Source organism: Dendrobates tinctorius, unplaced genomic scaffold (assembly GCF_039654945.1).
Source record: "Dendrobates tinctorius isolate UK_male_01 unplaced genomic scaffold, ASM3965494v1 ptg000143l, whole genome shotgun sequence".
Lineage (NCBI taxonomy): Eukaryota > Metazoa > Chordata > Amphibia > Anura > Dendrobatidae > Dendrobates > Dendrobates tinctorius.
Genome location: NW_027361810.1, coordinates 41,556,253 through 41,573,099, shown reverse-complemented (window position 1 = coordinate 41,573,099; position 16,847 = coordinate 41,556,253). Strand labels below are relative to the sequence as shown.

Sequence of the window (16,847 nt, the reverse complement as noted above, 5' to 3'; positions counted from 1 at the left end):
ACTGGTAACCATTACACATCACACTGGTAACCATTAGAGCTGAGCACAATTTTCAATATTTGGTTCGAATTAAGATTGCTGAACATAACCGAAAGCCATTTGGAGTCAATGGGAGTAGAAATGAACGAATCAGTTTTGAAACAAATGTCAAACATAAATTTGGCACGTATAGGGTACCAATAAGGCACGAACATGGCACATTTGGATTCGGCGATCGTTTTCGAACAAATTCACTCAACTCTAGTAACCATTACACATCACACTGGTGACACTGGTAACCATTAAGCTCTGGAGGCAGAGTTATCTTTCAGGCAATGTCCTCCCCAGAGCCTGGAAGAGGTCATTTATATAAAGTGGTAAGATGATTTCTCAGCAACAAGGCATCAGGTATGAGACACTCGGGGTCAGGACTTTTTTCAGCATTCTATATCCTGTATTTCAATATTAATAGTTTAGATAGGTCAAATGTGGTGACAGATTCCCTTTAAGTCTACCAAAAACACTAGACTAATGCGACAGCAGCAGATGTTAGCTTCAGACTCGGCTGACACTCTAATGTGTATGGGGGGAGCCAAGTGATTGTCAGGGGAGATGGTCATCGGTCTGATTTCGGACTGCCGATCGCTTTGTTCTCCCAGAAATAGAAATGAGATATGGAGGAGATGGCTGTTGACTGAATGATCAGGTGAAGCATCGTTCGGCCAATAACCATCTAATATATATGGGGGCCTTTAGGGTGGACATCCTTCTAACCACCTACCACGAAGGCATCTGTGTGCTCATCAGCTTCTATCTCCACATCATCCTGAACCTGTTCAATCGTTAGTTCCTCCAATGCCTGGGGCTGAAAAATAAAACAAAAGTAAGTTTTTTGCTTTTTTTGTTGTAAACCTTTGTTTTATGCCCCCTCCAAAAACCCTTCTGTATCTGTTAAAAGTTTTAGTGTATGTCTACATGAGATGGATTTTCTGAAATGGAAAATCTACAGAGTGTCATTGCAGCCATGCCACAGATTTCATCCTTCGTATTGTCAGCAAGGATGTAAGCATCGCCTCCAGGAGTCTGGTTATCAAGAGCAGGATAACTTCTATATCCATTTGTATCTCATAGAAAGAGTGGTCAGTCTTGCTTTGAAAAGGAACAGGATTTCATGCTCAACATACAGCAGCATATCTACCAGAAATATGTACACCCCTGATAGGCATTGTTCTGCCCTACAGCACTGGGATACAGGATAGTTATCTAACAATTGTTAAGAGTAAAAGTAAGACTTGATTAACTCGATGTCTACAATCTATTATTTTAATGGATCCCTCTGTGATAAGCTGTTAGTATTCTGCTGTTGGCACCTTGAATGACGAGCTGTAATCTACAAGTAGCCACCAGATGTTGCCCACCTCTTCTTCCACCGAGCGCGGCCGACCAGTCCCATCTCTTCTCTTGCTCAATTGGTTGTTGGAGCAAAACAAGGCACTCTGATGAGGTCATGTATCAGGGTCATTTAAACCTGGTGCAAGTGCCAGGATACTACCAGAGTATTTTGGTAGTTGGCATTCCTGCCACAACACTACTCCACCAAGCTCAGCTGTCCGACTCTGCTATTCTGGGGTTCAAGAACTGCTGCATCAAGCAGAAACTCTTTTCTGCTACACTGGTTTCTTATCGTTAATTATTTGCAGCAGGCCAGAATTTGGTATACAAAAGCCAAAAATAAAACTAATCTACTTTATTGGAACATATTAAAAAGGAAAAAACTTCCTAATTAAAAGTGCACGTGAGACTAAAGACACACAGGACACACACATAAGCTGCCAATGTTAGTTAAGCGGTAGGTAGGACACCAACGCTCTTTATTTTAGGACATTATTATTTTTATTTCTTATCGTTAACCCTACTCTGCTACACAGGCTCACTGTAAGGTATCGTAGAGTCAACTCTGCTACATCGCTGAACCAGCTCTGCTGCTGTTACAGTTCAGCTGATCCAGTTGTAATTGTTCCTTCTCTGCCACATCTGCCAATTTTGTTCCCCCCACATTGCCCATTGCCTTGGTGCTCCAGTACCACCTGTCCGTGCTGCATAAGAATTGCTCATCCAGATCAACAGCTTTGAGGTTCCACCAACACCATGAAACAGTGGCGCAATGATCGCGACCGGGCCCAAGAGGGAGAGGAGCCCGCCAACGCCAGCTCAAACTTCAACTGGATGTAGTCCTCTGACGCACGTTCAGCTGAAGTGTACTGAGGCGCAGGGGTCTGTGCACTGCAATACACGCTGCCAGCCAGCCAATCAGACTCCGGCAGCTGACATTGACGTGCACGTGACCGGGTGCGCATGGCAGTGATGTCATGCAATCCCGTCACTTGCACGCTGACGTCAGCTGCCAGTTTCAGAAGAAGATGCCACGCGGAGAAGCTGTGAGAAGATTAGTAGAATCCGTTACTTTTTTTATATGCAAGAACAGCAGCAGAACGAGGGACTTATACCAGGATTTCTCGTTGAACTGCTTGGCCTCATTTTCTTAATATGTGGAGCCACGTCCCTCATTCAGCCAACCTGTCCTGTCGGAATGACGATCCCGTCTAGAAGATGGCTGCAGATGCATCATTCTACAGCCAGCCAATCATAGCTCTTGCTCATTGATATATACAAATGAGCTGGTGGGAAAAAGAAACAACTAACCGACTTTTCAATACTTTTCAATGAATTTCTCCTAAATATTCAGCAGGGGCGGGTCATTTCTGTCAGCAGGGATGTGTTCAATTTGTCAGCAGGGGCGGGTCAATTTGTCAGCAGGTCAATTCTGATTTTTTTTTGTCCCCCTAAAGTAAAAGTTTGTTCCAATACTGGCATATAAATAGAGCTGAGGATTGCCTGTATAATCGTGTGCGGTGCTGAGGTCATGGTAGTGTCATGAAGAAACATGAGCTACTAGATATGAAGTGATCTCTCCACTGGACACTTTTTCCTACAGGTTTGGTGGTTCAGAGTTTAGTGACGGGTGCCGCTCTGGGGTTGTGGGTTTACGTTCTCCCCTTTTTTATCTGGTTTCATGTGTGATTTTCATATTGCCCACACCTGTTACTTGCCACAGATGAGTTTGAAAGAGCATCACATGCTTGAAACAAAGTTGTTTACCTCCAATTTTGGAAAAAGCCAACAATTTTGTCTGGACTATTTTTTTTTTTTTGTGTGTGAAATTATGTCAATTTTGCCTTTTTTCCTGTTTTTTTTGCATTGTTCCAATACACACAAAGGAAATAAATACTTTATTTTCTGAAAAAATTTAAAGTTTATATAAATAATATGACACCCTAGATTATGTATAGGATGTGATGCATAGATACATCTATAGATCTGAGTTAGATAGAGAAATACAGTAGCTATCTAGATATCCCCACCAAATTAAAATAGTGATACTGACACTTGGTCCAAAGGTGAAGGGGGAAATTATTATTTTTTTTACTAATTCATGATGGCGCTACCCCATGCAGCCTTCCGCCCTAGACATCTGCCCTCTGGTGCCTAGTGGCAAATACGGCCCTAACCAGGATGGAAGATATATATACCAGGAATGGGGGATATAATTATACCAGGATAAGGTTCACACACCTCAATGGGGGATATATAGACACACAAAGAGTTTCTCAATTGTTCCAGAATTTCTTTGGATCGAGGCATGATGTCTAGCTTTTGAGGATCTTTTGGTCTACTTCACTTTGTCAGACTGGTCCTATTTAAGTGATTTCTTGATTGAGAACAGGTGTGGCAGTAATCAGGCCTGTGTGTGGTTAGGGAATTTTAACTCAGCTTCCAAAAGATGTGATAAACCACAGTTAATTTATAGTTGGGGGTGCAATCACTATTTCACAGAGCCATGTAGGTTTAGATTTCTGTCATGGTTTGAACAGGGTTCTTGCCCTGCACTCACAGGGTCAAGTGTACGTGGCCTCATTCTGGATCTAGGAGGGGTATTTATACTCACTCTTTACCAAGGTTCTCTATCAGCTATACTGTTGTTCTGGCTGTGGGTCTGACCCCCCTGGTGTGCGTGTATACTGCATTGCTTGTTTGCTTCCCGTGTATGACCCGGTCTGTCCCCTCACTCTGTACTCCGTCTCTCGTTTTGGTACTATCATCTTCTCCGGTTCTGACCTCCTGGCTTGGCTATCGTTACTCCATTATAGTTTGTCCCTATTGTACCGTCTATTGCACTTTCTGGTTTCTGATCTATTGCTACGTCCTGACTATCCATTCTGTCTAACCCTTTGGTACTGTCGTGCTTTGACCTTGGCTTGATCTGGTTTCTGTCTCTGTCTGTGCCCCTTGGTAACATTGTCCAGTAGTTACCCCTTTAGGAGTTTTCCTCAGCTCCTAGCTCTCTGGAGTTTAGACCATGCCCTCAGCAGTCACATGCTTCAGGTCCTGTGAGCCTGGAGCATGCATAGTCACCACTGCTGCCCCGCTCCACAGGTATCTTTGTGCCCAGTTTTTGTACTCAGGACACACGCACTGGCTCAGTGAGGAAGTGCAGTGCGGTGTTCCTGACAATTTCTTTTTCCCTTAATAAAGAGCTTCATTTAAAAACTGCATTTTATGTTAAATCATGTTATCTTTGTCTAAAATGTCTAAAATTTATTTGCTGATCTGAAACATTTAAGTGTGACAAAGATGCAAAAGAATAGGAAAATGAGCTGGTGGGAAAAAGAAATAAAATTTAGAATGCTACAAGGGCCCATACATCTGACAAACATACGGCGGAGGCAGGGAGCCAGGTCCAAATCTTGCACCAAGGCCCATTGGACTCTAGTTATACCACTGCCAGGATAGACATCACACTGGAAAGCACAACCACAAGTATAATGAGCTGAAATCAATAGACTACTTATTTACCGCACGTATTTGGTGCGTCTTACAGAAAAAGAGAAGGTCTTTGTGGAAACCTGCAGCTTTAGCTAATAGTCAAGGTGTCATGATCCCAGTGCAGGTTTTGACCTGCACATCAGGGGTTAATGTCTGGCGCCCAGTGCAGGCTTTGACCTGCATGCCTGGGGTTAATTATTGTGGCCTCTCTTTGGTTCAGGGAGAGCATCTTATACCCCTGAGAAACTCCCATCCCCATCAGTTATACTTTTGCCTTTGGCCGAGTGTGTTGACCCCTGTGTGCCTGTTCGTTGTCTTATAGCTTGCTTATATGGTTCTGACCCGGTTCTGTTCCCCGTTGAGTTTGTCTGTTGATTCTGTACTGCGCTACCCTCTCTGTGTATGACTCATTGCCTGTGACCTGACTACTCTCTGCTCTCTCCTCTTGTACTTTGCAGCTATCTCCGTGTATGACTCATTGGCTACGTCCTGACTATCCTTCCTGTCTAATCCTCTGGTTTTGTCGTGCTATCTCGTGCTTTGACCCCAGCTTGATCTGTTTTCATCCCTGTCTATGCCCCTTGGTAACTATGTCCCGTAGTTACCCTGCTAGGAGTTTTCCTGCAGCTCCTAGCTCGCTGAGGTTTAGGCCACGCCCCCAGCAGTCACGTGCTTCAGGTCCTGCTATTCTGAAGTACGCACCTTCTCTGCTGCTGCCCACTCCACAGGTATCTCTGAGCACAGTTTGTTTTACTTAGGACACAGGCACTGGCTCAGTGAGAAAGTTCAGTGCAGTGTTCTTGACACAAGGATCCTAGAAAAGGATTTCAACAGTCTGCTAACTCAAAATCGAGTGGTCATGCTTAGTCATAAACTGTGAATGTGAAGTGTCCACCCTGAGTAGCAGACACGTCTCCATGAATAAATGACAGCACTGCAGCTTGTCATTTTATTTATGGTACAGCTAATCTTCTCCAGGACACTATACAGAGATTCTTGAAAAGACCTTTATCATGACTCACAGAGCAGTTATGTACCAGCAGTTTTGTAGACTACACCTAAGCCTTCCAGTAACTTTCTATGTTTGTGATAAATGAGGTCTAAATATATTTTTAAGCATCTACTAAAGTTTTATGACATGCAAAACAGAAAAGTTATGTCAGATATAATAAATAAAAGTGAATACACACAACCCCAGATATTACCAAGGGAAAAGACGATACATCGCCAAAAAATTTTTTTGGGAATAAAACACCTTTATTAGGAACATACATAAAAAATGGGTAAATTTCCAAGCAATGGAACGCAAAAAAAGGAGCATACCAAAATCCAGGACTGGATGTATAACATGAATGTGAAAATGCACACAAAGAAATATTTTTGAACAAAGAAATATATCAAAGTGGGAGGCAATTATAATTCATAATATGCAAATCTGACGATTACAAAATTATCACAATAATTTTAATGCAAAGTGCACTGTAAAATAAATCACAACCAATGAGATAGCTATGAATGTAACAATAAATCAATATAGCCATCCCTGAAAAAAGGAACATACAGTACATGAAACGCTCCTATGCTGCTTTGTTAAACTCATGTTCCCCTTTTTTTTTGCACATGTCACTTTGCAAGCAATGCAGACATTTTTTTGCTTTCTCTGCACAGCTATTTTTATGGTGCTTACTGAATAGTGTTTTTTGCACAAATCACTTTGTGAATTTTGCAGAATATTCTGATTTTTCTTTATTGCACATTTACCATAATGATGTCTTTTTGCTTACATGATGCAATCATGTTTAACAAAGCAGCATAGGAGCATTTCATATATGTTCCTTTTTTCAGCGATTGCTATATTGATTTATTGTTACATTCATTGCTATCTCATCGGTTGTGATATATTTTATAGTGCACTTTGCATTAAAATTATTGTAATAATTGTCAGATTTGCATATTATTAAACAATAATAAAATATAAGAAATCAGATTACAATATGTTGCTTGAACCTAGAGGTTCAAGCACCATAATTATAATTGCCTCCCACTTTGATATATTTCTTTATTCAGAAATATTTCTTTGTGTGCATTTTCACATTCATGTTGTACATCCAGTCCTGGATTTTGATATGCTCCTTTTTTTGCGTTCCATTGCTTGGAAATTTACCCATTTTTTATGTATGTTCCTAATAAAGGTGTTTTATCCCCAAAAAATTTTTTGGGCAATTTATCGTCTTTTCCCTTGGTAATATATGGGGCTGTGTGTATTCATATTAAATTTTGGCGTTTTTTGCCCATATTGCATTCTATGAGATTGTGGTTATTAATAAATAAAAGTGATAAGAGTCCAGCTGGAAAGACCTTTCCTTCTGCTCCGCATGTACTGTGATCTACTCAGTGATGAATGTATACAAGTACCCCTATACAATAAGCTGATTTTGAGCGGTCCAGCTGTCAATCAAATGTGTATGAAGGACTTTCCAACTCTCCGATTTAATTGAGCAGTCCAAGTGTAAAAATCTGATTCCTTTGTTCTTCCTGTCATTAGTTTAAGGACTCATACCCATCACCGTAAAAAAAAAAAAAAAAAAGCGGTCTGATATCAGTCCAGAAAAGTGGGACGAGTGTCATGAGAGTACAGGGGACAGGTGAGGTATATGGCTGTTTATTATTGTAATTCTTTTACAGGGGAATTTGTTTTTTTTTCTCTACTTGATATATCTTTAACATAATACAGAGAAAAAGAGTATAGTGTATAAATTATCTTAAATGCATCTGTGATCAACTTGGATATACAACAGCGTTATTATAATTCTCTGGTTATTATATGCAAGGAGGCCCTGCGTGGCCCAAATGAAAATAGGGATTTTTGTGTACTCACCGTAAAATCCTTTTCTCAGAGCCAATCATTGGGGGACACAGACAGTGGGTGTTATGCTGCTTGCCACTAGGAGGACACTAACTAAACCAGAAAAAAAGTTAACTCCTCCCCTGCAGTATACACCCTCTCGCTGGATGAGACTTCTCTAGTTCGGTGAAAAAAGCAGTAGGAGCATAAACAGTCAACAATAACCATAACTATGTCAAAACCTAAGAATACTACAGTGAGCCAATAGGCTAAACAGGGTGGGTGCTGTGTCCCCCAATGATTGGCTCGGAGAAAAGGATTTTACCGTGAGTACACAAACATCCCTATTTATCCTACGCCTCATTGGGGGACACAGACAGTGGAATGTCCTAAAGCAGTCCCTGGGTGGGGAGCATACATCTGCTAATACCCCAAGTACCACTAACTTAACACTGTGGTACTGCCGAATGCAGGATGCGTCTGCCGAGAGCTGCATCCGCAGAGGCCTGAGAATGAATTTGGTAATGTTTTGTAAAAGTATGCAGACTGGACCAAGTTGCAGCCTTACAGACCTGTTCTGCCGAGGCCTGGTGCTGAATGACCCAAGAGGCGCCCACTGAGCGGGTAGCGGGTGCCTTAATCCCTGCTGAGACAGGCGCGTTCCTGACACGGTAGGATTCCTGAATCGCCAAGCGAATCCACCTGGCTAGCGTTGCTTTTGAAGCGGCTAGACCCTTCCTATGCCTCTCTGGAAGTACGAACAGGGCATCTGACTTGCAGAAGGGAGCCGTCCGCGAGATGTACCGTCTCCAAGCCCTAACCACATCCAGGGTGTGGAGGGCCTTCTCAATGCGATGGACTGGTGCCGGACAAAAGGATGGCAAAACAATTTCCTCATTGAGATGGAAAGAGGATACAACTATGGGCAGGAAGGACAGGGACGTCCTGAGAACTGCCTTGTCCTGATGAAAGTTCAGGAACGGAGGGAGGCAGGACAGGGCCGCCAATTCCGAAACTCGTCTGATTGACGTAATTGCCACTAGAAAGACCAGCTTCCAAGAGAGGACGGTCAGTGGCATGTCCTGCAGCGGTTCGAAAGGAGCCTCCTGTAAGGCCCCGAGAACCAGGTTAAGGTCCCATGACTCCAATGGCCTTCTATAAGGAGGCACCACATGGGAGACTACCTGAATGAACATCTTGACCTGAAGTTTGGCGGCAATTTTGCATTGGAATAGCACTGACAAGGCCGAAATCTGGCACTTGAGCGAGCTAAGCGCGAGGCCTGACTTTAATCCGGATTGAAGGAATTCCAATATGGCCGGAATGGAAAACACCAGAGGGGATCGACCATGATCCTTGCACCATGAAAAAAAGGTTTTCCAGGTGCGGTGATCGATGCGCGTGGACACGGGCTTCCTAGCACTAATCATGGTGGAAATCACGTCGTGAGAGAACCCAGCCTGAGCTAAAATCAAGGATTCAACGGCCATGCCGTCAAAGACAGGGCCCCGGAGTTCTGGTGGTAAATCGGGCCCTGAGAGAATAGATCCCTGCGATCTGGAAGTCGCCAGGGGACGTCGGCGACCAGTTGTATCAGTTCTGCGTACCATGCCTGTCGCTGTCAATCTGGTGCGACTAGGATCACTGGTACTCCCTCTGTTCTGATCTTCTTGATCAGGCGATAAGTGAGACAGTCCAAAGAGGAGCGCCAGCCAGGCGTGATTAAGGAAAAGGTACAGCTCCAGCCAGGAACCTCAACAGAGGAAAAAAAAATTGCAGAGCTAAAAATGAACCCGGTCTAAAGGAGCGCACACACTGGAAGGGTGTTAGAAGTATAAAATTACAGTCCTTTATTAGATATCCAAAACGCGTTTCGACAGACAGAAGCTGTCTTCCTCAGGTGACAGTGTACAAACATTAGACAGGGAACAAATATTTAAAAGAATAGTGACCAATGGGGGGCAGTGGGCAATTAATGACATCATACATTTTAAAATCAGAATAAAACAAATAAAGCCATAAAAGAGTATATAAAAAGTAAAAACAATCACAATAAACCTAAAAAGGAAATACAGCTGTAGACAATAAAAATACTCAAAGAGATAAAAAAAAGAGACATATAGATAACCAGCGGACCTCAATTAATTTTTTCAATTGTGAGATTTAACCTCTCAAGGGTTAGAGTGCCAAGGTTAAAAATCCAAAAACTATCTCTTCTAATGAGATTAGTATACCGATCTGTTACGTCATCCCGAGTGATCTATAATCGTGAGTTTTAATGAATTCAGATTTTTATTATGTACTAAAAGAAAAATGTTTAGACAGACTATGCAATAAAAATCCGTTCTTAATATTATGGCGATGTTTATTGAGTCTGTTATGCATGGCCTGGATGGTTCTACCCACATATTGTAACCCACAGACACACTCGATAAGATAAATAACGTAGCTGGACTGACAGGTGACATGGCAATTGATTTTAAAAGTAGTTCCAGTAGTACGAGATTTAAAATGTTGTACCCCATTCAAAATGGAGGTACAACAGAGGCATTTTGGGGCCCTACAAGCAAAGCAACCTGGATTAGGCAAACCCTGGGAAGTGGAGAGGGATGGCTGCCTCACAGAAGTATTGCTGGGAGCCACAAGATTCCAAAGGGTTCTGTTTTACCTGAAAATGGTGGTAAGTTAAGTCGGTAAGTGTCCTGACAAGATCGGATCACCCTTTAAAATAAACCAATACTTCTTGAGTAGATGTCGTATATAGGTATGGGATTTATTAAAAGTGGTGGTAAGGCTCCACTTCACAAAATTGGGAGATTCGACCTTCTCTTGTGGGTCAATTCTGTTTTTACTTCTATTTTTAATTCTCTCAATACAACTTTTTTGTGTGAAACTACTGGTTCAAGTGAAAGCATCTTGCAATAGTTTCTTGGGATAACCCTTATTTATAAATCGACCTTCCAGGATCTTGGCCTCTTTTAGAAAGTCGGTATCATTGGTACAGTTCTTGCAGACCCTCCAGTATTGCCCATAGGGGATGTTAGAGATCCATTTTGGGAGATGGCCACTAGAGAAGCTTAGATAGTCCACTTTTTTTAAAATGAGTGGAAGTGGAGATTCGGCCATGATGATCAACGTTAATCAAGAGATCCAGAAATTGAATTTGTGTGTTGGATATGTTGCAGGAGAATTTCAAACCACAATTATCAAATTCACAGATTGAGTGAAAGTGTGTGCTTCTGACTCGGTACCGGTCCATATTATAAAAAGATCATCGATGAAACGTCAATACATTGCTATCTTACCAACCGCCAGTGGGGACTGCGCGATGAAACTGGACTCAAAAGTCCCCATAAACAGATTGGCATAACTGGGGGCAAATCTCATCCCCATCGCGCAGCCCCTCACTTGGCGGTAACACGTGTTCTCAAAAGAAAAAACATTATTATTGAGAATAAACATTATGGCATTCTTTAAAAAATCTTTCTGTAAATGGGGTAAAAAGTTATCAGTCAAGAGATACTGTTGAACCGCCTCCTCCCCCAAATCATGAGGAATGTTGGTATATTGGGCCTGAACATCAAGGGTTAGTAGAAAGCAGTTAGCTATCTTAGGTAGAGACAAAAGGAGGTCAATCAGATGGGATGAATCCTTTCAGAATGAGGAGGGCATCCAAATTGCTATGGAGAATGCTAATTTGTTGTGTTTTTGGAGCTAAAGGGTTGTGGGGATCAGGTTTTAAATGAATTAATATGTCTCTATTGAAAGGTGGCTCACCATTGTCATTTTAAAACACGACTGCTACTTCACTGACAGTGGGATTATTGTAGCGTCAAGGGTCTTGAGTACGATCTTGTTTAATAGCCATAGTGATGTTTGGCATGACAGTTCCGTTTTGTAGAGATTTAATTTTTTCTTGTTCTTCCACATCACGTAACATTTGATAAGCTGCCACAAAAGGATTAATAGTTTGGATTTGAAGGGCAATAATGTTCATCAATGTAGGATGACATTTTTGATTTTCTTTACATCGTAAGCGTTGTTCGTTTGCGGTAGCGGTATCGAGAATGTAAAGTTGGGCAAATGCACGTTGTTGGTCATCTGAGGGATTTAGTGTTCCAGTTCTACGATAGATCTGGCCATGTATGCGGAAACAGTATGGGCCATATCCAGGAGGTGGTGAAATATTTGCACCCATGGAGGCAAAAGCAAAGGAACTGTTAATACTTCGAATATTATCCATGACATTTTTGCTAAATTCACTTTGCCCTTTCAGCAAACGTGTAAAGACATCAGGATATTGTAGTATGGGTACATGGACTTTACCCTTCTGACAGCAGAGCGTAAAGTTGTTATCAGAAGGTATCTCTGCTACCAAATGCTACACTCCTCTATCCAATATTTTTCCCTTATGGAGACCAAGGATGGCATGATGGACTCAAACAACAATGCAAAAGTCCGCGGAGGATCACACAGCTCCAATACTATTGCTATATGTTATCTGTCAGAAATTAATTTAATCAACTCCTCAATGGTGGAAAGCTAACACAGCAATATTTAGTAGATGCTTATGTCAAAATCGAAGCTAATCGCCTACATTACATCCGCAACCACCAAAAAGATTTAAAAGTGGAGGATTACTGCCTCCTTCAAGAACATCTACTCAAAAAAATCGATTCAAAAGGGCATCCCTATTGGAAAAACTGTCATTTTACCATCTTCTTTTGAAGGCAGTCCAAGAAACATGCAGCAGCGCTACCAGGATGCTATGGCTATTGTTACGAAGTATGGTCGACCAGATCTATTTATCACCATGACATGTAATCCTAAGTGGAGTGAGATTACTACACATTTAGAACCGTGGCAGCGTGTTGAACATAGACCAGACTTGGTTGCACGCGTCTTTAAAATTGAACTGGAATCCCTCTTAAAAGACATTAGCAGTGGATTATTTGGAAACGTCACCGCAATGGTCCATGTCATTGAATTTCAGAAGCGTGGTCTCCCACACGCTCATATTTTAATTATTCTTGACAGCCTGTCTAAATTACGGACTGAGGCGGACATAGACAATATAGTCGGGGCTGAAATACCTGATGAAACAATCTACCCTCAGCTCCATAACATTGTTCTTCAACACATGATTCATGGTCCCTGTGGAGAACACAATCCTAATTCTCCCTGTATGGATCTTGGAAAGTGTAGCAAAGGTTTCCCTAAACAATACCAACCATATACCATCAAAGAAAAGGACGGCTATCCCACTTACTGCAGACCCATTGGCAAAACATATGAACACCATTCTAAGACGATTGACAATTCATGGGTAGTTCCATATAACCCATTTTTACTCACCAAATACAAGTGCCATATTAATGTAGAAATATGTGCTTTCATTCAAAGTGTAAAATATTTATTTAAATACGTTTACAAAGGACATGACAAAGCCAACCTTGAAATTTCCCAAAATAACATCCAACATGATGAAACACACCAATTTAGGGATTCCAGATATGTTAGTGCACCTGAGGCTTTCACAAACATGATTTTTTAGTTACCAATTTTTTTATTTTCCCAAGGGTAACAGGAGAAATTGGACCCAAAAAGTTGTTGTCCAATTTGTCCTGAGTACGCTGATACCTCATATGTGGGAGAAAACGACTGTATGGGCACACGTCGGGGCTCGGAAGGGAAGTAGTTACGTTTTGGAATGCAGACTTTGATGGAATGGTCTGCAGGTGTCATGTGCGTTTGGAGAGCCCCTGATGTACCTAAACTATTGAAACTACCCACAAATGACCCCATTTTGGAAACTAGACACCCCACGGAAATTATCTAGATGTGTGGTGAGCACTTTGAACCGCCAAGTGATTCACAGAAGTTTATAACGCCCGGGCGTGAAAATAAAAAAATCATTTTTTTCCACAAAAATGATATTTTTGCCCCCAATTTTTTATTTTCCTAAGGGTAACAGGAGAAATTGGACCCCAAAAGTTGTTTTGCAATTTGTCCTCAGTACACTGATACCCCATATGTGGGGGTAAAACACTGTTTGGGAGCATGGCAGAGCTTGGAAGGGAAGGAGCACCATTTGACTTTTTCAACGCAGAACTGGCTGGAATTGAGATCCGACGCCATGTTGCATCTGGAGAGCACCTGATGTGCCCAAACAGTGGAAGCCCCCAATTCTAACTCCAACCCTAACCCCAACACACCCCTAACCCTAATCTCAGCCCTAGCCCTAACCCTAATGGGAAAATGGAAATAAATACATTTTCTTTTAATTTTATTATTTTTCCCTAACTAAGGGGGTGATAACGGGGGGTTTGATTTACTATTTATAGCGGGTTTTTATGTTTGGCAGCTGCCATAGGCTAAAAGACGCTTTTTATTGTAAATATAGTTTTTGCATCACCACATATTGAGAGCTATAATTTTTCCATATTTTGACCCACAGAGTCATGTGAGGTCTTATTTTTTGCAGGACGAGTTGACGTTTTTATTGGTACCATTTTCGGGCATGTGACATCTTTTGATCGCTTTTTATTCTGATTTTTGGGACGCAAAATGAACAAAAACCAGCGTTTCATGAATTTCTTTTGGGGGGTGCATTTACACCGTTCCGCGTGCGGTAAAATTGATAAAGCAGTTTTATTCTTCGGGTCAGTACGGTTACAGCGATACCTCATTTGTCGTTTTTTTATGTTTTGGCGGTTTTATGCAATGAAAACTATTTTATATAAAAAATAATTATTTTTGCATCGCTTTATTCCGCGAGCTATAACTTTTTTATTTTTTCCCTGATGACGCTGTATGGCAGCTCGTTTTTTGCGGGACAAGATGACATTTTCAGTGGTACCATGGATATTTCTATGCGTCTTTTTGATCGCGCGTTATTGCACTTTTTGTTCGGCGGTATAATAAATCATTTTTTGCTTCGTTTTTTATTTTTATTTTTTAAGGGGTTCGCTAAAGGGGTTAACTAATGGGACAGTTTTATAGGGCAGGTCGTTACGGACGTGGCGATACCAAATATGTGTACTTCTATTGTTTTCTTCTTTTTTTTATTTCAAAAAAAGGAGATTTTTGTGTACTCACCGTAAAATCTTTCTCTTAGCCTTTAATTGGGGGACACAGAACCGTGGGTGTTATGCTGCTGTCCACTAGGAGGCGACACTATGCATAATCTGAAAAAGATTAACTTTGGCTCCTCCTCTGCAGTATACACCCCTGGACGGCGTCAGCCTTCTCCAGTTTTGTGCAAAAGCATTAGGAGGAATATACCAGAAACATAACCATGCCTGTAAAAAAAGGCTACTATAAACAGGCTCAAACAACAATATGAGAACCCAACCGTAACAACGGCCCGCAAGGGCAACAGGGTGGGAGCTGTGTCCCCCAATTAAAGGCTAAGAGAAAGAGATTTTACGGTGAGTACACAAAAATCTCCTTTACTCTGTCGCCTTATTTGGGGACACAGAACCGTGGGACGTCCTAAAGCAGTCCCTGGGTGGGAAGCAGTGGACGAATATTGTGCTGACAGTCCCCTAGACTTGGGGTACTGCCGCCTGCAGGACCCGTCTACCCAGGCTCGCATCCGCTGAGGACTGGGTATGCACTCTGTAGTGTTTTGTAAATGTGGGCAGGCTAGTCCAAGTGGCTGCCTTACACACTTGATGTGCTGAGGCTTGATGCCGAATGGCCCAAGAGGCCCCTACCGCCCGCGTAGAGTGTGCCGTGATACCGGCCGGAAGGGGAGAATTGTTGAGGCGGTAAGCCTCTTGAATGGTGGACTTGATCCACCTAGCAAGGGTGGCTTTAGAAGCCGGTAGGCCCTTGCGAACGCCTTCTGGAAGAAGGAAAAGTGAATCAGACTTCCGGAAGGGAGCAGTCCTAGACACGTAAATACGCAATGCCCTGACAAGGTCAAGCGTATGCATAGCCTTCTCTACCCTATGAACGGGAGCCGGGCAAAGAGACGGTAGTGATATTTCCTCATTGAGGTGGAAGCTGGACACGACCTTCGGAAGGAAGGATGGTACTGTACGGAGAACCACCTTGTCCTGATGAAAAACCAGGAAGGGTTGTCTGCAGGAAAGAGCTGAACGTTCAGACACCCTGCGTAGCGAGGTGATTGCCACCAGGAAAACCACTTTCTGTGATAGAAAGCGGAGTGAGACCACCCTAAGGGGTTCAAAAGGAGGTGACTGTAGTGCTGTCAAGACCAGGTTGAGGTCCCACGTCTCCAACGGACGTTTGTAGGGGGGAACCAATCGGGAAACCCCTTGGAGAAAAGTCTTCACTTGCGGCTTGTTAGCAATACGCCTCTGAAAGAGCACTGAAAGTGCCGACACCTGGCTCTTCAGCGAGCCCAGGGATAGCCCGGCGTCCAGGCCTGACTGAAGGAACCCGAGGACCTTTGGAAGAGAATAGGGAAGTGGAATCTGCCCACGAGAGTCGCACCATGTGAAGAAAACCTTCCAGGTACGATAGTAAATCCTGGCTGAAGTTGGCTTTCGAGCCCTGATCATGGTTTTAACAACGTCCGGTGAAAAACCTGCTTGGGTCAAAACCCAGGTCTCAATGGCCACGCCGTCAAATTGAGAGCCCCCGAGTTCTGGTGGAAGAACGGGCCTTGTGACAGGAGGTCGGGACGTGTGGGGAGACGCCAGGGAGCGTCTGCTGTGAGTTGCATGACGTCGGCGTACCATGTACGCCTGGGCCAGTCTGGAGCGATCAGAATGGTGGGAACACCCTCTTGTTTGATCTTCCTCAGGACTCTGGAGATCAGGGGGAGGGGTGGAAAAATGTACAGAAGCTGGAACTGGGTCCAGTCTTGAATCAGGGCATCTGCTCCGAGCGATCGCGAATCTCACGTCCTGGCCATGAAATTGGGAACCTTGGCATTGAGATGGGATGTTATCAGATCCACGTCCGGGGTCCCCCAACGATGACAGATCTGACAGAAGACTTCGGGATGGAGAGACCATTCCCCCAAGTCCATTCCTTGTCGGCTGAGATAGTCGGCTTCCCAGTTGTCCACACCCGGAATGTGGACCGCGGAGAGTACCGACCTTGCAGCCTCCGCCCATTGTAGGATACGCGTTACTTTGGTCATCGCCTGGATGCTGCGGGTGCC

The 16,847-nt window shown here is 43.0% G+C and overlaps 1 protein-coding gene across 1 annotated transcript in view; it reads right to left on the bottom strand.

The window, feature by feature from the left end:
- BBS5 (Bardet-Biedl syndrome 5) overlaps nt 1–16,847 on the bottom strand; it is a 53,607-nt gene that overhangs the window by 2,261 nt on the left and 34,499 nt on the right. Inside the window, exon 10 of the mRNA XM_073545811.1 lies at nt 761–844. Within this exon, the coding sequence (XP_073401912.1) occupies nt 761–844 (84 nt within the window). The remainder of the gene's footprint in view (nt 1–760; nt 845–16,847) is intronic.